Source organism: Plecotus auritus, assembly GCF_963455305.1.
Source record: "Plecotus auritus genome assembly, chromosome: 14".
NCBI classification, from domain to species: domain Eukaryota; kingdom Metazoa; phylum Chordata; class Mammalia; order Chiroptera; family Vespertilionidae; genus Plecotus; species Plecotus auritus.
The window spans coordinates 13,243,225-13,259,174 of record NC_137780.1 but is presented as its reverse complement, the minus strand read 5'-3'; the positions used below and the strand labels follow the sequence as shown (position 1 = coordinate 13,259,174).

The 15,950-nt window shown below is 40.1% G+C and overlaps 1 protein-coding gene across 13 annotated transcripts in view; it reads left to right on the top strand.

Moving 5' to 3' along the window:
- CEP170 (centrosomal protein 170) overlaps positions 1 to 13,556 on the top strand; it is a 108,956-nt gene extending 95,400 nt beyond the window's left edge. For 6 of the 13 annotated variants that reach the window (XM_080650920.1, XM_080650923.1, XM_080650930.1 and 3 more), the window contains 6 exons: positions 867 to 1,044; positions 3,076 to 3,246; positions 6,010 to 6,098; positions 8,091 to 8,184; positions 9,388 to 9,439; positions 11,242 to 13,556. In XM_080650920.1, coding sequence (XP_080507046.1) covers positions 867 to 1,044; positions 3,076 to 3,246; positions 6,010 to 6,098; positions 8,091 to 8,184; positions 9,388 to 9,439; positions 11,242 to 11,531 — 874 coding nt within the window. In that variant the 3' untranslated portion in view covers positions 11,532 to 13,556. The remainder of the gene's footprint in view (positions 1 to 866; positions 1,045 to 3,075; positions 3,247 to 6,009; positions 6,099 to 8,090; positions 8,185 to 9,387; positions 9,440 to 11,241) is intronic. The other 7 variants (XM_080650922.1, XM_080650931.1, XM_080650929.1 and 4 more) reach the window with 2 other exon arrangements.
- The last annotated feature ends 2,394 nt before the right edge of the window (positions 13,557 to 15,950 follow it).

The window sequence follows — 15,950 nt, the reverse complement described above, 5'->3', positions numbered from 1 at the left end:
GGTATAGTTACATCCAAGGGTTTCTGGATTGCAAGAAGGTGCAGGCCAGACTGAGGGACCACACCGGTGCACAAATTCGTGCACCAGGCCTCTAGTAGTAACATGGTTCTTTGTTAAAATACAGCAGTGAACATCATTGCTGTGAGTTTAATGACTGCAGTAATTTTGAAGTAGTGATGACTAAATGTTTTGAGTTACCTGTAGCAACTATAATGTGATTTCTGTTGGTGTCAGAAATCACCAGTATTGCTACTACTACTATTGTTTGTTGCTTGTATTTATAACTGAAAATGCTAAGCTTCTGTTAGAAGTTAGTGAAAATAAAGTTGTAATGCTTTTTCTCATCCAAGTATATTTTAAAAAACGTATCACTACTTCAGGGGTTTAATGTATATTTTTCAAAATAACAACTTGAGATTGTATGGAATTTAGTTTTATTCATTTAATTTTTTTAATACTCATTTTTAAAATATATTTTTATTGATATCAGGGAGGAAGGGAGAGGGAGAGAGAGATAGAAACATCCATGATGGGAGAGAATCATGGATCGGCTGCCTCCTGCACACCTCACAATGGGGACCAAGCCCGCAACCTGGGCATGTGCCCTGACTGGGAATCGAACTGTGACCTCCTGGTTCATAGGTTGATGCTCAACCACTAAGCCACACCAGCCGGGGCTTTATTCACTTTTTTTTTTTAATTAAAGTTTAATATTCCGAACATCAAAATAGTTAACACTTCCAGAGAACCTTAAGTTTGGGGTACACATGTTTAGATGTACAACTTACATCACTGGTTCCATCATAAGTGATGTTTCTAGAGCGGTTATTGAAAAGGGATGAAACTTCTTTTTTAAATTATTCCAGGATCAGCCAAGACCTTGCTCTCATTGCTCGGGAAATCAACGACGTAGCCGGCGAGATAGACTCGGTGACGTCCTCAGGCACTGCCCCTAGTACCACAGTAAGCACTGCCGCCACCACCCCTGGCTCTGCCATAGACACTAGAGAAGAGGTAGGAGAGCCTCATGGAGAAATGCATAAGGTTCTTTCTTTTCTTTATTTCTTTTGCTTTTAGCTTTTTGCTCAATTTCTTTTACTTACGTCCGCCCTCCCTGTTTGCACGAAGCTCTGCGGTTTCCATCCTTGCTCTAACAGATTGCTTTTGTGTGTTTGTAACAACACGAGTAAAGACTAACACTTGTCTATGACTACTGTTGACATGAAGTTGTGATATTATTTACAATCAGTACCTTGCTAATTATTGGGGCATAGTTTCACTTAAAATATGAATATAAATGGTATGTGAAAAGCAAGCCAGAATTTGATAAATTACTGTATAAAGTTTCTGTAAAATTTGGCTATGAAAATACTTCAATTAAAAAGGTATTTTCACAGCTAATGAATTAGGAGTTGGCGCTAATGGCCAGGAAAGAAAAATTCTAGTTTCACTTATACTCAGGAACATATATACACACAAGATCCTTTGAAAATTTACATGTGTGTATATATACTAGTATGTGTATACATATACTGTATATATGTTCGTACACACACACACAAATACATATATATACATTTTCAGTCTTGAAACTTTCTTGTAAACTGTGGAATGTAAATTAACAGGCTATTGTCCTTCCAAAACCAGAGTTCCTGCTCCCCACCTCTAGGGGGCAGCATTTGCTTAACATTGCTCCAGAAGGTACCTTTAACACAATGTAAAATTGATGGTACGCTGGTCATGTTGGCTCTCTTGATTTGGTGCAGAAACACAAGCAAAAGATTGGCACTTGAAAGAATGGACTAATGGATTAAAGTTTTATTAGGACAAAGCCACACTCATTGTTTAACAATATCAGAATCCAGTAGTCGGACGGAGACCGGATGGCCTCAAAGTGAAATATTTATCCTCTGGCCCTTTACAGAAAGACATTTGCCAGCTTCCAATATTGATGATTCCGCATCCTTAATTTATAAAATAATGTTCCCAATATTAACCAAAAATGGCTAGCCTTTATGACAAGTTTAATTCTGGTAAACGATGCTAATAATACTGTCTTTGGCTGCTTCCTGTCACATCCCTTTTATAGTCTAATTCTATAATGGTCACTTTTTGGTTGTTCCCCCCCCCCCCCCTTTATGTGTTGCCTAATTTGGTGAATGGTGCTTCATCAGTCCGTGTAGTTTTGTTACCATGTTGATCAACTGTATATGTATAGAAAATGATCCTTTTTTGGTAAAAAACAAAAGAATCTTCTTGGTGCCAAGACATACACAATTTTTTCGGAACATTTAAAATGATAAAGATAGTATTTTCTCAGCTGTCTAACTAAATCTTATCTAACATGATGATTCACTCAGACCCAGTAAAATTATTCATACATTTCATTGAATAGACTTTCATTTTTCTTTTTTATTTCCGAATACTGTACTAGAATGTATTCCTTCTTCAGTAAACCCGAGTTACTTTGTATTGTATGTGTATAATTTGAACTGTAGGTGGCAGTCTATCCTTTTTGTTGGAATCTGTAATTTCTGTAGCATTGTTAAAAATTTCTTTAAGACCAAAATACTTATTTTGTAGATTTTAAATTTTTTCCTTTTGTAAATTGAATTGGAACTTGCAATTTATGTATCTGTGAAGAAATTTAGCACCTGGATTTGGGGAGGAAAAAAAAGGAAAAACCAAGATAGGAAACTAAAAGAAAGAGAACCATTATTTTACACTGGTAAGGCGATGTGAGTAATGTGAACTCCTTGTCCATCTACATGGCTCAGCTTTTTCAATTTACCATCTGTTTTCCATTTGGGGGAAATCTTGTCCATGGAAGAATCAAATTGATAATAGCTCTGTATTTTGGATTTTGAAAATAAAATCTATGTAGATGAACATCTGTTTTATAAAAGACACCTTTGGAGTGCTTATGAAAAGAAAGAGTAATTGGTTTATTGAAGATACCATGCTTCTCTTACTACCTGAGAATGAAATAACTTCTGTCTAATCATAAAAAATGATAATGCCAATATCTGTGCTTTTCCAAATTATTCTCATAAGGGTTTGCTCTTGTCCTATTAGTTGGTTGATCGAGTTTTTGATGAAAGCCTCAACTTCCGAAAGATCCCTCCACTGGTTAATTCTAAAACACCAGAAGGGAACAACTGTCGGGCTAACGATTCAAGGCCTCAACCGCCAGAGCCTCCTGATCACTTAACAATCACCAGGCGGAGGACTTGGAGCAGAGATGAGGTACGTAAACCATCGGCATCAACTAGCGGCAGAGAGGGATGTCCATCTGTGGGGAAGGAGGAACTGTTCAATAACTAGGCTGGGGAAAGTGCTTGTCTTTTTTTTTTAATATATTTTTATTGATTTTAGAGAGGGAGAGAGAGATAGAAACATCAATGATGAGAGAGAATCACTGATCGGCTGCCTCCTGCACCCCCCTACTGAGGATCAAGCCTGCAAACGGGCATGTGCTCTGACCGGGAATCAAACCGTGGCATCCTGGTTCACAGGTCGATGCTCAACCACTGAGCCACCCCAGCCAGGCAAAAGTGCTTGTCTTTAGGGGTAGAATGAAATTTCATCTTGACATCACCTCTTATACAAATAACTCCCAATGAATTAAGTTTTAAAGGGTGAAAGCAAGACTCTAAAACTTTTAGTAAAAAATATATTAAGTATCTTTCGATATGGTATTAGGGAATGATTCTTTGAAAGACACAAAAAGTTTTGCCTTTAAAACATAGATAAACTTGAGTATATTAAACATGCAGCTGACAAAGGATTAGTATCTATAATATATGAAGAACCTTACGAATCAGTTAAAAAGACAAAACAATCCAATAGAAAAATCTGTTTAAAAACAAAACAAAACATGGACAGTATTTCACTGAAGGGAAAACACCCAGGAACTGACTCAGGAGTGGTCGCAGTGGGTGGGTAGGAGGAGAATATAGAAGGAGGCAGCTGACAAGAATGGTTTGATCCTCGGTTGGCATCTGTGGATCCCTGGATTTCAGGAATAGGAGCTAAAAGTTAGTCTACATGAATATGTATGTTTGCAATAGCACGGAGTAGCGAAAAACTACCTCTGATGGCCTGGCTGGTGTGGCTCAGTGGTTGAGCATTGACCTATGAACCAGGAGGTCACGGTTCAATTCCAGGTCAGGGCACATGCCCGGGTTGTGGGCTCCATCCCCAGTGTGGGGCGTGCAGGAGGCAGCCGATCAGTGATTCTCATCATTGATGTCTCTCTCTCCCTCTCCTTCTTCCTTCTTCTCTGAAATCAATTAAAATATATTTTTTAAATCTCCCTCTGATGGAAGAGCATGTGGCTAGCTCCCAGGCACAGCTGCAGAATGCTAGGTGGTCCTGGCCTGGCCTGATAGTTACTTGTTGTTATTGGTGTCTGATCTTATCTACAGTCATTCTGTCCTAAGGTCCAGGAAGACAAAGTCGTCTAAATGTAATTAAACCATGTGGACGAAGTTACATTCTTAGAGAGAATGGAAGCATCGAGGTTGATAGTTATCTCCCGGTTAATATCAGAAATCTTCAGTATGCTGTGACAATGAGCTGCACTTCACGGGGTGGAAAAAAGAGAGATCCTTTTCTGTTTTCATCTTTCCTTAGACTGCCTTGCCCTTTCTCACTTCATCCTAATTAATGTGTCTTCCACTCTTCGGACTGGATTCCTCAAGGCTCACAAAATGCCACTGTGCTTCTGTAGCCTTTCATTGCCCATGGTTGCTTTTCATATTCTAATTAACCCTTTATCCCCCTAACTTCAAGTCCTTGTCATTCTCCCATCTACTTTTCCTGATGCCTTATTCCTGCCACCCTCACAGAAATCCTTCTCATTCGAATTCCTGCAGCACAGAATCGCAGCATTAGGCCCGTACTTACATTCTTGCAGAATAGTCAGCTGTATTTCCTATATATTACTTTATATAGATCTCTAAAGCTTCTTACCATCCACAGCCATATGTGACGTTCTGGGTTTTCTTCGAGTCCAGGTGCAGTTCTCAGCCTGAGGAGCTGATTTCGGAACCCACCACTGAGCCCCCAGTTTAGAGCTTTTCCCAGCGTTCTGCGCTAGCTGGGCCTCTGTCACCGGTTGCTGGCAAGTGCTATTTTTCCCGCACAGCCACGCCCACTGGCCTGTGCAGTGAGAGCTCAGTAGTGACAGAGACCCTTGCCCAGTCTTCACTCTCTGGCCCTTTGCAGAAGTTTGTTGACCTCTGGTTTTTGGTTTGTTGTTGTTGTTGTTTTAATATATTTTTATTGATTTCAGAGAGGAAGGAAGAGGGAGAGAGAGATAGAAATGTCAATGATGAGAATCATTGATTGGCTGCCTCCTGCACGCCTCACACTGGGGTGGAGCCCACAACCCAGGCATGTGCCTTGACCGGGAAATCCAACCGTGACCTCTTGGTTCATAGGTCGACACTCAACCACTGAGCCACACCAACTGGGCCTGACCTGGTTTTGCCCATGAATTTCAACTGGGGAGGTACCAACCCCCATTAGAAAAACTTATATTTTGAGCAAATTTTTAAAATGTGTCTGTCCCACTGGACTCTGCCCTGGAGAACAAGAATTATAATCTTCGTCATCTCTATATTCATATGATTTGATGAAAGAATAGCTAGTAAGTTTAGTATTCTCAATTCTTGATGCTTTCCCTTTTATGGTAATTTCTTTGGGGGCTTGAAAGACAGGATCATGCTAGTAATTGATGGTAGGATAATACGGATTGATGTTTGAAAGGGATATGACCAAAACAATAGGGCAACTTTACAAGTCAGTTAATAAAAAGGAACTTCTTTGCTAATATTTCTTTCTCCCTCAATGTGGTCATGCATTACACTAATTACATTCTTCCTCGATCTTTGATTATAATTGGCATACTAAAGGCCCCTAAACACGGTGAGCTGTGCCAGCGTGCTTGCTGATGAGTCAGGGCCGCGGGGATGTGTTAACGTCTGCTTTCTCTCTGGCTGTCAGGTCATGGGAGATAATTTGCTGCTCTCGTCCGTCTTCCAGTTCTCTAGGAAGATCCGGCAGTCCATAGACAGAACAGCTGGGAAGATCAGGTACTGTCGTGCTGCTTTACCTCCTTGCTTTTATTATTAACAGTTGCCTGTTCCACATTTTAAAAAATATATGTTTTTATTGATTTCATTGAGGAAGGGAGAAGGAGAGAGAGATAGAAACATCAATAATGAGAGAATCGTTGATTGACTGCTTCCTGCACGCCCCCTATTGGGGATGGAGCCCGCAACCCGGGCATGTGCCCTGACTGGGAATTGAACTGTAACCTCCTGGTTCATAGGTCGATGCTCACCACTGAGCCATGCTGGCCGGCCTGTTCCGCATTTTTCAAGCCTGTTAGCACCGCTCTAGGCACTGGTGAAGCCGGTGGCAGTGACTCTTACTCTGCCTCTACCATGCCCCTTGCTTTTTAGATAGAAGTAATAGCCGCAAGCGAGATGGGCAGCATGAAGGGGACAAAAAGAGAAATAAATGTCCCTTATCATTAAAAGTGAACAGCTATACCCACTCAGTTTAACTTTATTAGTTCCCAGAAACAATTCCCCACAGTATAATGGTGTTTTAAAGTTACAGACTTTTGAGACTTCTATTGTAAGACCTCAAACTTTCCTCTAGATTTATCTTCCTCATCACTTAAGGGGATAGTGTGTGTACTCTTGAAAGACTCAGAAAATGCATGTAAAAAGGTTTTAGGTACTGGCAAAATGCACTGAATGGCCAGCACTCTGTGGCTAAGCACAGACTTCCCATATAACACAGTCCATTGTAGTTCCAAGTTGGTCCATGAAATAGTCATTGTTTTCTTCCTTCCCACCGGCCCTAATGCTGTTAAGGCTCTTTACAATGCACAGGACCGTTTATCTGTGCAATAATAGCCTCATCACTAGGATAACAGCTCTTAGATGTCTGGCAAGGAGGTTTATTTTGGAGGGTTAGAAAATTCAACCGTCCATCAGAATGTTCTTATATCAGATTCTAGAACCATTATTGCCTTTTGAAACATGGTTATGTGTAAATGTCGATTAAATATTGATGAATTTCTTTTTAAATAAGTTGAACCTGGCATATTGATCTTTGAAGAAATGCAAATAAGAAATTTACTTACTTGTACAGTGTTGATGCTTATATAAGGCAGTTAAACTAGATTTCCAGGCTCAGTGAAGAAATTTACAAAGAACCAGAAGGATGCCTAGTAATTGCATCTCTCTAAACCTGCTGAGTCATGTCTCAGATCCTAAGTCCTGCTCTCTTGCCATCTCCCCCCAAACAGAAGTCCAGCCCCATCAACAACCACAGCAGCCCGGGGCAGACCCCGTCCCTGTGTCCTACTTCAACCTATTTTTCCACATTTGAGTGGCAAATCAAAATGTTGTGGTATTTTATAAATTAACATACTTGAGTTTAGTTTCTAAAAATAATTATCTTTATTGGCGATTGTTTTATCAAAAGGAAGATTTGTAAAGAAAAACACAGTAAGCACATCAATTTTTAGTCTTTAAAATAATGTTCACAAAAAATAAATAAATAAATAAATAAATAAATAAATAATGTTCACACTTTGCTCAACCAATAGGATTCCTTTTCCTATAGGAAGAGGTCTTAGGAGACACAATTATTCATACCTACTTCAACCTATTTTTATCTTAATTTCTTCTTATGCTTATACTAGGGATGTTCTATCTGAGCAAAGTTGTGTTTTCTTATAACTGATGGTTAATTATAAATATCAGATACAATTTGGAGTGTTATATCATCTACATTGGTTTTATATTTGGTTTTCAATAAAGAATGAGGTAAATACAAAAGTTTACGTGTATATTCATAACCACTCAGTTACTTTCTTAATATAGATCTCTCACATAAATGAGTTCATTAGCAGTATTGGCTCAATATTTAATTTACAGTTATGTAATATTTAGTCGGTTCTTTATCCTTGTGTCGGCTTGAAAAAAGATTTTGTTTTTGTATTATTGTTAAAATGTGATAGGCTCTTAAATATGAAAATTAAAATGCTTCTGTTTTTTTATTTATAGAATATTATTTAAAGATAAAGATCGGAATTGGGATGAAATAGAAAGCAAGCTGAGAGCTGAAAGTGAAGTTCCCATTGTGAAAACCTCAAGCACGGTACTCACTTTTCTGAGCCATTAAAACATTTTCGTAGCAGCGTTTTATTTAAGGCAGCGGTCGGCAAACTCATTCGTCAGCAGAGCCAAATATCAACAGGACAACGATTGAAGTTTCTTTTGAGAGCCAAATTTTTTAAACTTAAACTTCTTCTAACGCCACTTCTTCAAAATAGACTCGCCCAGGCCGTGGTATTTTGTGGAAGAGCCACACTCAAGGGGCCAAAGAGCCGCATGTGGCTCACGAGCCGCAGTTTGCCAACCACTGTTTTAAGGGAATGATATGCTTATTTTTGAGCTTTTTGTTAATATATGTTTTTGAAGGAAAATGTAAATGCACATGTTTTAGTAATTTTATGCCTTAAACCAACTCTCATAGAAGTTTAAGATATTGATTACTTCCAAGCTGTAGAGCAAGCATGTCAAACTCAAAGGCTAACACAGGCCAAATAAACGAGGATAGAGGGTATGGAGGAGGAACTTTCATGTTTCTTACTATTATGCATTCGTGTTCTTGTAATAATCATCCTATATAATAAAAGGCTAATATGCAAATTGTCCCCTTGGGAGTTCGACTGACCGGGAGTTCGACTGCTCGCTATGACGTGCGCCGACCACCAGGAGGCGGCATGGAATGAAGGAAGGCCCGGATCGGCTCTGATCGCCGACCAGGCCTAGGGACCCTACCCGTGCATGAATTTCGTGCACTGGGCCTCTAGTACGTCATAAGTAGGCATTTTGAAAATAAGTTGACATGGCTCGCTTCCATTTGCTTAATAAATTGCTTGCCTCCTCCTCAAGAATTTGTATAGATTTTTCTTGATCAGAGAGTCATCCTAAAACTGCGGTTGGAAGCTTAGACGTTTTCCCAAAGAAAATCAAATCCTTAGGCTCTTTTCTAAAGGTGTGCGAGGTTCATCAATACCAGTTTTCCAAAATCTTTTCTTAATTTTGAACTTTTCATTTTCTATCATTTCATTGAAAGAAATAATTTTATTTTAAAATTAATTTAAAGATTTTAAAATTTGAATCATGTTTACTGGATAGCCTACTTATTTTATATCTTGTTGCTACAAATGTAGTGCCATGCGGGTAATGTTAAGTATTCCAAATAAGATGAGTCTGAGAGGAATCGCCTATCAAATAAAAATGTTTTTCGTAAAGTAAGGTCATTTTTTGTCGTTTTTTTTTTTTTTTCCTACAGGAGATTTCTTCCATCTTACAGGAGCTGAAAAGAGTTGAAAAACAGCTTCAAGGTAAATTTACTACTGAATGAAGTAGAAAGAACTAACAGTTTAAGACAGTGCATGTTAAGTGGTATTTCTTAGAATATTCTTACTATTAGAACATTATTTGATTAAATTTTATGACATGAATAAAAATATAGATTTGAACATATCCAAATTACTTATAAAAAGGAAATTCAAAGCCCATTATAAACAATTAAAAAGACATGAAGTTCAATCTTGAGCATATTGCTAAATGTTATAAATGAATTTACAGTATTGTATCTATTACCTATTATATCTAATACTAATATGTGAAAAATATATAAAATAATGTATTAAAATATGCATATGCAGCTTAAAATGCTTATTGACAGAATTATTTATTTGGTTTGACAATTCTTAAGGTATATTTGTGGTATGACCCAAATTAACTAGTGACACAAATGATAATTGTGTGATGAGCAACAGGAAATGAATGCATCGTGTTGGCCACAGGGACCGGAAGAGAGAGAAGAGAGGCTCAGTTTGCCTCGAGAACTTGGACAGGGACGTGCATTGGTGTGTGTCACATCTTAATCATGCGTTAATGTCTGTGTAGGTCTTGACCCAGGAGTCCCCGGGGTACAACAGGCCGATTTCAGAGTGGACTGCTAATTCTACTCAATTCTTATTGCTTGAATTATCATAGACATGATATGTTAGTCCTACCTAATTGATTCTCAGACTTTATTCTCCCTCAACACACCTGAGGGTGTGGACATACCCCCATGAGTAAAAGTGGTTGCTCATGTAATGAGTGTTCGCTGGTAGAATGGGGGTGTACTTAGAAGGGTCTCTTAAGTGATTCTTAAGCCTATGGTGCTTCCTTCTCCCAACTCTCTACTCTATCCAATGCCAAGTTGAAAATCACTGACTATGATTTTTCCTCATTCACTCAAAGATCTTTTGGATTGAAAGCTGGTTTTAACTGGCCCCTCCCATAGAGGTAGCAAGGTTTGTTTGGCCTGCTGGGGCTGCCATAGGCTGTTAGTATCTAAGCAACGAGGGGATCCTAATGGCTGTGTGACTCATCCACACTTGCACATGGCTGATGTCCTAGCACTCACCAGCAAGAGTGACAACATGTTATGGGGGCATCAGAGTGTGCTTATGTATGTCAGTTTCCCCAACCTTCGAGTTACCCCAAACCCCATCAGTAGCAATTGATCCCCAGTTACTTGAGTGATTAATACAGCTAGGAGTGTTCATTAAAATTATAACCAATATTTTTACTTATCCTCTTAAAATAATGAAAGCAGATTTTAAAAAGATCGCTTCTGAATTCCACATGTCCGAATCCCAGTCTTCCATCCGGCTCTGAAATGCTCATAAGGGAGCTACTCCAGGCACCAGGAAAGCGTTCAGGTCTGTGTAGTCTAGATCAGGCCCAGAATGATGGAGAGTGGGGTTTTCAAAACAGTATGGAAAGGGGTCGCCAAAATGAAGCATCAAATAAAAGCATCAATAGTCAAAATATGCCCTAGCCAGTTTGGCTCAGTAGATAGAGCGTTGGCCTGCAGACTGAGGGTCCTGGGTTCGATTCCGGTCAAGGGCATGGACCTTGGTTGCAGGATCGATCCCCAGTCGGGGTTGTGCAGGAGGCAGCTGATCAATGTTTTTCTCCCATCAATGTTTCTGACTCTCTATTCCTCTCCCTTCCTCTCTGTAAAAATCAATAAAAAATATATATTTTTAAATAGTCAAAATACTATCCCGGTCATAAGCAGTGTTCACATCCAAACTTTACTGCATCAACAGCTGTCTTTTGCCCTCTTCCTTTTTCCCTTCAGCGATCAATGCTATGATTGACCCGGACGGAACCCTGGAGGCTCTGAACAACATGGGCTTTCCCAATGCTCTCTTGCCGTCTCCCCCCAAACAGAAGTCCAGCCCCGTCAACAACCACAGCAGCCCGGGGCAGACCCCGGCCCTTTGCCCGGCAGACGCGAGGGCTCTTCATCCTGCCGCCATCTCCAGTTCAGCTGAGTTTGAAAATACCGAGTCGGAAGCTGACTTCAGCATCCACTTCAATAGGTTCAACCCCGACGGGGAAGAGGAGGAGGTGCCGGTGCCGGAATGACTCTGGGAAGTTAGTTACCTGGGGAAAGACTAGGAACAGTGGAAGCAGCGGAGCGTTGACTTGCACAAAACAAGACAGCTTGGTCAAGTACAATCTGCTCTCTCTGGCTTTTTAATTTTATTTATTTATTTTCTCCTCTAACGTGGTATCACAGCCATCCTTTCCACCGCCGCGGCAGCCACTTGGTGCACGTGTAGGAAAAAGCACATTGTGGCAATGTCGCCTTTTACGGCTTCATGATTTTCAAACAGAACTGTATCATTGCATCCTCTCCCTGCACAGATCTTTGTTTTTGGTTAGTTTTTAAGCCGTGCTGTGACCTACAAGCAGACTAAATACCTACCATTTCTGACCCCGTGTCCTCTGTGCCAAGCTGCTCCCCGAAACGGACTTTCTCTCCATCTGTACAGATTTGTTAACACTTATATTTGCTTCTTAATAACAGGATTTATATTAGCACTCATTACCATTGGATACAGCGACAGCTAACTGTCCACAGTCAAACTGACCTTCACAAGTCGTTCTTGTGTTCTAGAATTTTCCAACATGTATGTGATTTATGTAACTCCGTAGCTACACACATTGCCTTGGGGCTTACGGAGATGAGCTATTATGTTTGCACTAAGATTCGCTGGGAGTGGTAGGTGGACATATCTATATGTCAGTAAGGACTAACCGCCTTTTTGTACATAGGAGACTGATGAGACTGTATTTGTTCTAACCCACAGCATTTTACTCCACTTGCAAAGAGATGAATTTGGCACTTTTTTCAATATTCTTTTTTTTTTTTTTAATGGAAGTAAGAGTTTATCTCTCATTTTAGGGCAAATGATAATTAGAAAGATTAAACTACACAGATAGTTTAGGTGGAGTATATTTTTAAAACTAAGAACATGTATATTGGCCCGGTGTTACCAAGTTTATATGTGACAGTTGGAAAAAAAATTCCCTTGAACCGATCATGAAGTGAAAATTTTCTTCATTAGGAGATCTGGAGAACCAGTAGCCATGAGATTAGTTGATAGTTTCACTCCCAAGCAATGAATTGCTTGTGCGTTTCCCTGTAGGACCCAGTAGAGAACCCTGTGTGTCTGTCTTACTTATAAGGACCCTGCAAGAGGACATGACAAAGGCTTGGGGCCTGAGTTACTAACCAGGAAGCCTATGAAAAATATCTCCTATTAACCTCTTCCTTTCTCTCTCCAGTAAGGTCACGTTTGGATAAGTTGAAAAAGAAAGCGATTATCTTTGTGTTTCCAGAACACTATAATTTGGGTGAATCTAATTCATTTATTATTAGCAGACTTGGAGTTTCCCCTTGACCCCACCAGTCTATAAAGATTAAACCTGCAACCTTTGCAAATTTATGAAATGGTCTTTAATATTTCAGCAATAATCCTGTGCTACATTTGTTTTAAGAAACGAACTGTGTACACTTCAGAAGTTTACAGGATTTTACAAATCCTGTACCGTTGGGCCACTTAATAAAGACGCAAAAAAAAAAAAATTTTTTGTAGTGATGTGCAAAAAAGACCTGCGGTGTAATGGATCTCATATTTTTCTTTAATTTTTTTTGAAAGGGTAAATGAACTGTTCTCCTAATGAAGCTAAGTTACCCATGCTAATAAAGGAAACTGAAAAAAGGTTTTAAAGAACATGATTGGAAAGAAACAAGTGCTTTGAAGGAGTAAATGAAACTTTAAAACAGGGTCAGTCCATTTGAAGAAAAATTCAAACATAATCGCCATTGTTTCCTTTTTTCGATTGTTTGGGCGCTGATCCTATCCACTTGGAAGTAGCAGATAAGGAGTTGTTCAGGAAAATACCGGCATCTGTCTACTTACATTATTGTTTAAGTGTTTACACAGTTTTGTTTAAATATAAACATTTGGCCTTTTACTATGTTATTTTTATTTTTTATGAATACATTATTCTCCTTATTTATTTTTGTTACATTTATTACTTATGTTATTTTGTTAATGCATTTACAACTCCATTTTTAAATAAAGTGTTTCTGGAACTTTATGCGATGCTTGTATATTTCTTAGACCATCTGGATTGCTAATACTTCATCACTCTGCCAAATAACCATTTATACTCCGTCTCCCACCCTAATTGATATGTAAGAGCAGCATGGGTAAGAGGAGCTGAAGGCTGCCTTATTTTCTTTCTTTTTTTTATTAATACATTTTTATTGGTATTGGAAAGGAAGGGAGAAGAGAGAGAGATAGAAACATCAATGATGAGAATCATTGATTGTCTGCTTTCTGCACGCCCCCTGCTGGAGATCGAGCCCACAACCCCGGGCATGTGCCCTGACTGGGAATCGAACCGTGACCTCCTGGTTCCATAAGTCGATGCTCAACCACTGAGCCACACCAGCCGGGCCGCCTTGATTTCTTTGGACATTTCTAAGCAAATCCTCCTGGACCAGGCCTTGGGCTGCCACATCAGACCACACCATTTGGCTGGGAATCTCTGACAGCTTTGTGTTTTTCGTGGTTTTTTCAGAGATGGGCCCACGGCTGTGTCCATCGTGCTGCCACAGCGGGAAACTGGCCCGTGGCCTGAGTCACATAGAATCACAATAGAAAGCCACTGAGCGGAGTTAGAAATCCTGCAACTGAACTTCAAGAAGGAAAAAAAAACCTGAAAAAAATAAATAAATAAACTTCACTTTTTGCTTCGGGGAAGTGATTTCAACTCCAGCCGCTCAGGTTCATCATGTGTAAAATGGAGCGAGGGATTTGACTAGCTGGTCTCTGAGCTGCATTTCTGCTCTGTACAACACCAAAGTCAAAGAGAAAATATTAAAAATAATCAGAGCGTGCCCTAACCGGTTTGGCTCAGTGGATGGAGCGTCGGCCTGCGGACTCAAGGGTCCCAGCTTCGATTCTGGTCAAGGGCATGTACCTTGGTTGCGGGCACATCTCCAGTGGGAGGTGTGCAGGAGGCAGCTGATCGATGTTTCTCTCTCATCGATGTTTCTAGCTTTCTATCCCTCGCCCTTCCTTTCTGTAAAAAATCAATAACATATATTTTAAAAAAATAAATAAATAATCAGAGCGAGAAGAGAGGACTTTTTATTTTTATTTTTTGGTTTTTTTTTTTGTTTTTACCAAGAACTGCCTGAATTGTTTCAAGTTACAAAAATGTTTTAGGATATATTTCCTTCCCTTTTAAAATTTTATTTTTGCTTAAAGAATGTCAGTCAGTTAAAAGATTAAAATTGATCATGAATTTATGGCGTGTCTAATAAGGGGAGGACTTCATCACATCTACTCGTCATATACACTCGAAGCAGATAAAAATGTAAGAACTAAATTGGCACGAACTTCTCTGAAACTGAACTAGCATCCCTGCAAAGAGCAAAATCCATTCAGCTCGTGCAACTCTAGACACTAGGGCTTCCATCCACCATCCAGCCCCTGTGTCCCCTGCCTCTTATTCAATAAAACGTATATGCAATGGAGATCTGAATACCTAATGGAATTACCGAAGAAGAGTTTAGAATTCCATCTTTCAAAGAGTTAGTTTTTGTTTGTTTGTTTTTAACGGCTCTTTGGTCGATGACTGAGGTGTGATGTAGGGAGTGGACTGGAAGGACTTCCCCAAGTCTCGCTTGATAACCCATCACAAGTTACTTAACATATTTGCCTAGATTGTAGCCTTCACTGACTTCCAGAATTTTCCAATTTTAAGAAATGTTCCTAGAAGAGAGGCGTGAGGGATTTGGGGAGAGGAAAATAGGGAGAAGGAAAAGTTAGTACTGATGCCTTCTCAGGTCACCCCCTTTATGGGCCGTGGGGGGGCTTGATCCCACCAAAGCCACTGAGCACTGGAGGGGGAGGAGCATTTACTCTCCAGCTCTCACCTCCCGTTGGCCCAGGGCTGCCCCCTGGCATTAACTCTCTTACGCATCCAGGTGATGCTAGTGTGAGTCTGGGCCGGTTCCTGCGGGTGTCATTCTGCGATATCAAACATCGAGGGAGATGCGCTGCACACGGGAGGTGTTGCCAGGTGACCTCTTCTCAAAGGTGGTTGCTGTAGCAATGGCTGGAGTGAGGTGGACCGAGGCAATGCGAGGCAGGACACGGATTTTGTCCCGTGCAAGTACTCAGTGCAACAACGGTGATGATCTGGTGTGAAAAATTAAAACCAATTTAGCTCTTTTCCAATCACAAAGGAGAATACTGGGCGAGTCCATGTCACTCAAGGAGCACAACGGCACATCGGGGCTGCTGACGTTTCACGTTGGAAATGACTATTTTCATTCCTACGCAGCTGGATTGAAACGGTGTTATATAAAGTGGGTCATGCCTGGGTTTTCCGAGAAAGCAGTAAATCCATCCCAGCCTCCCTCAGGAGTGCGCCGCTACGATGTGTGTGGAGAAGGTGCCATTCCTTACAGGCCATCAG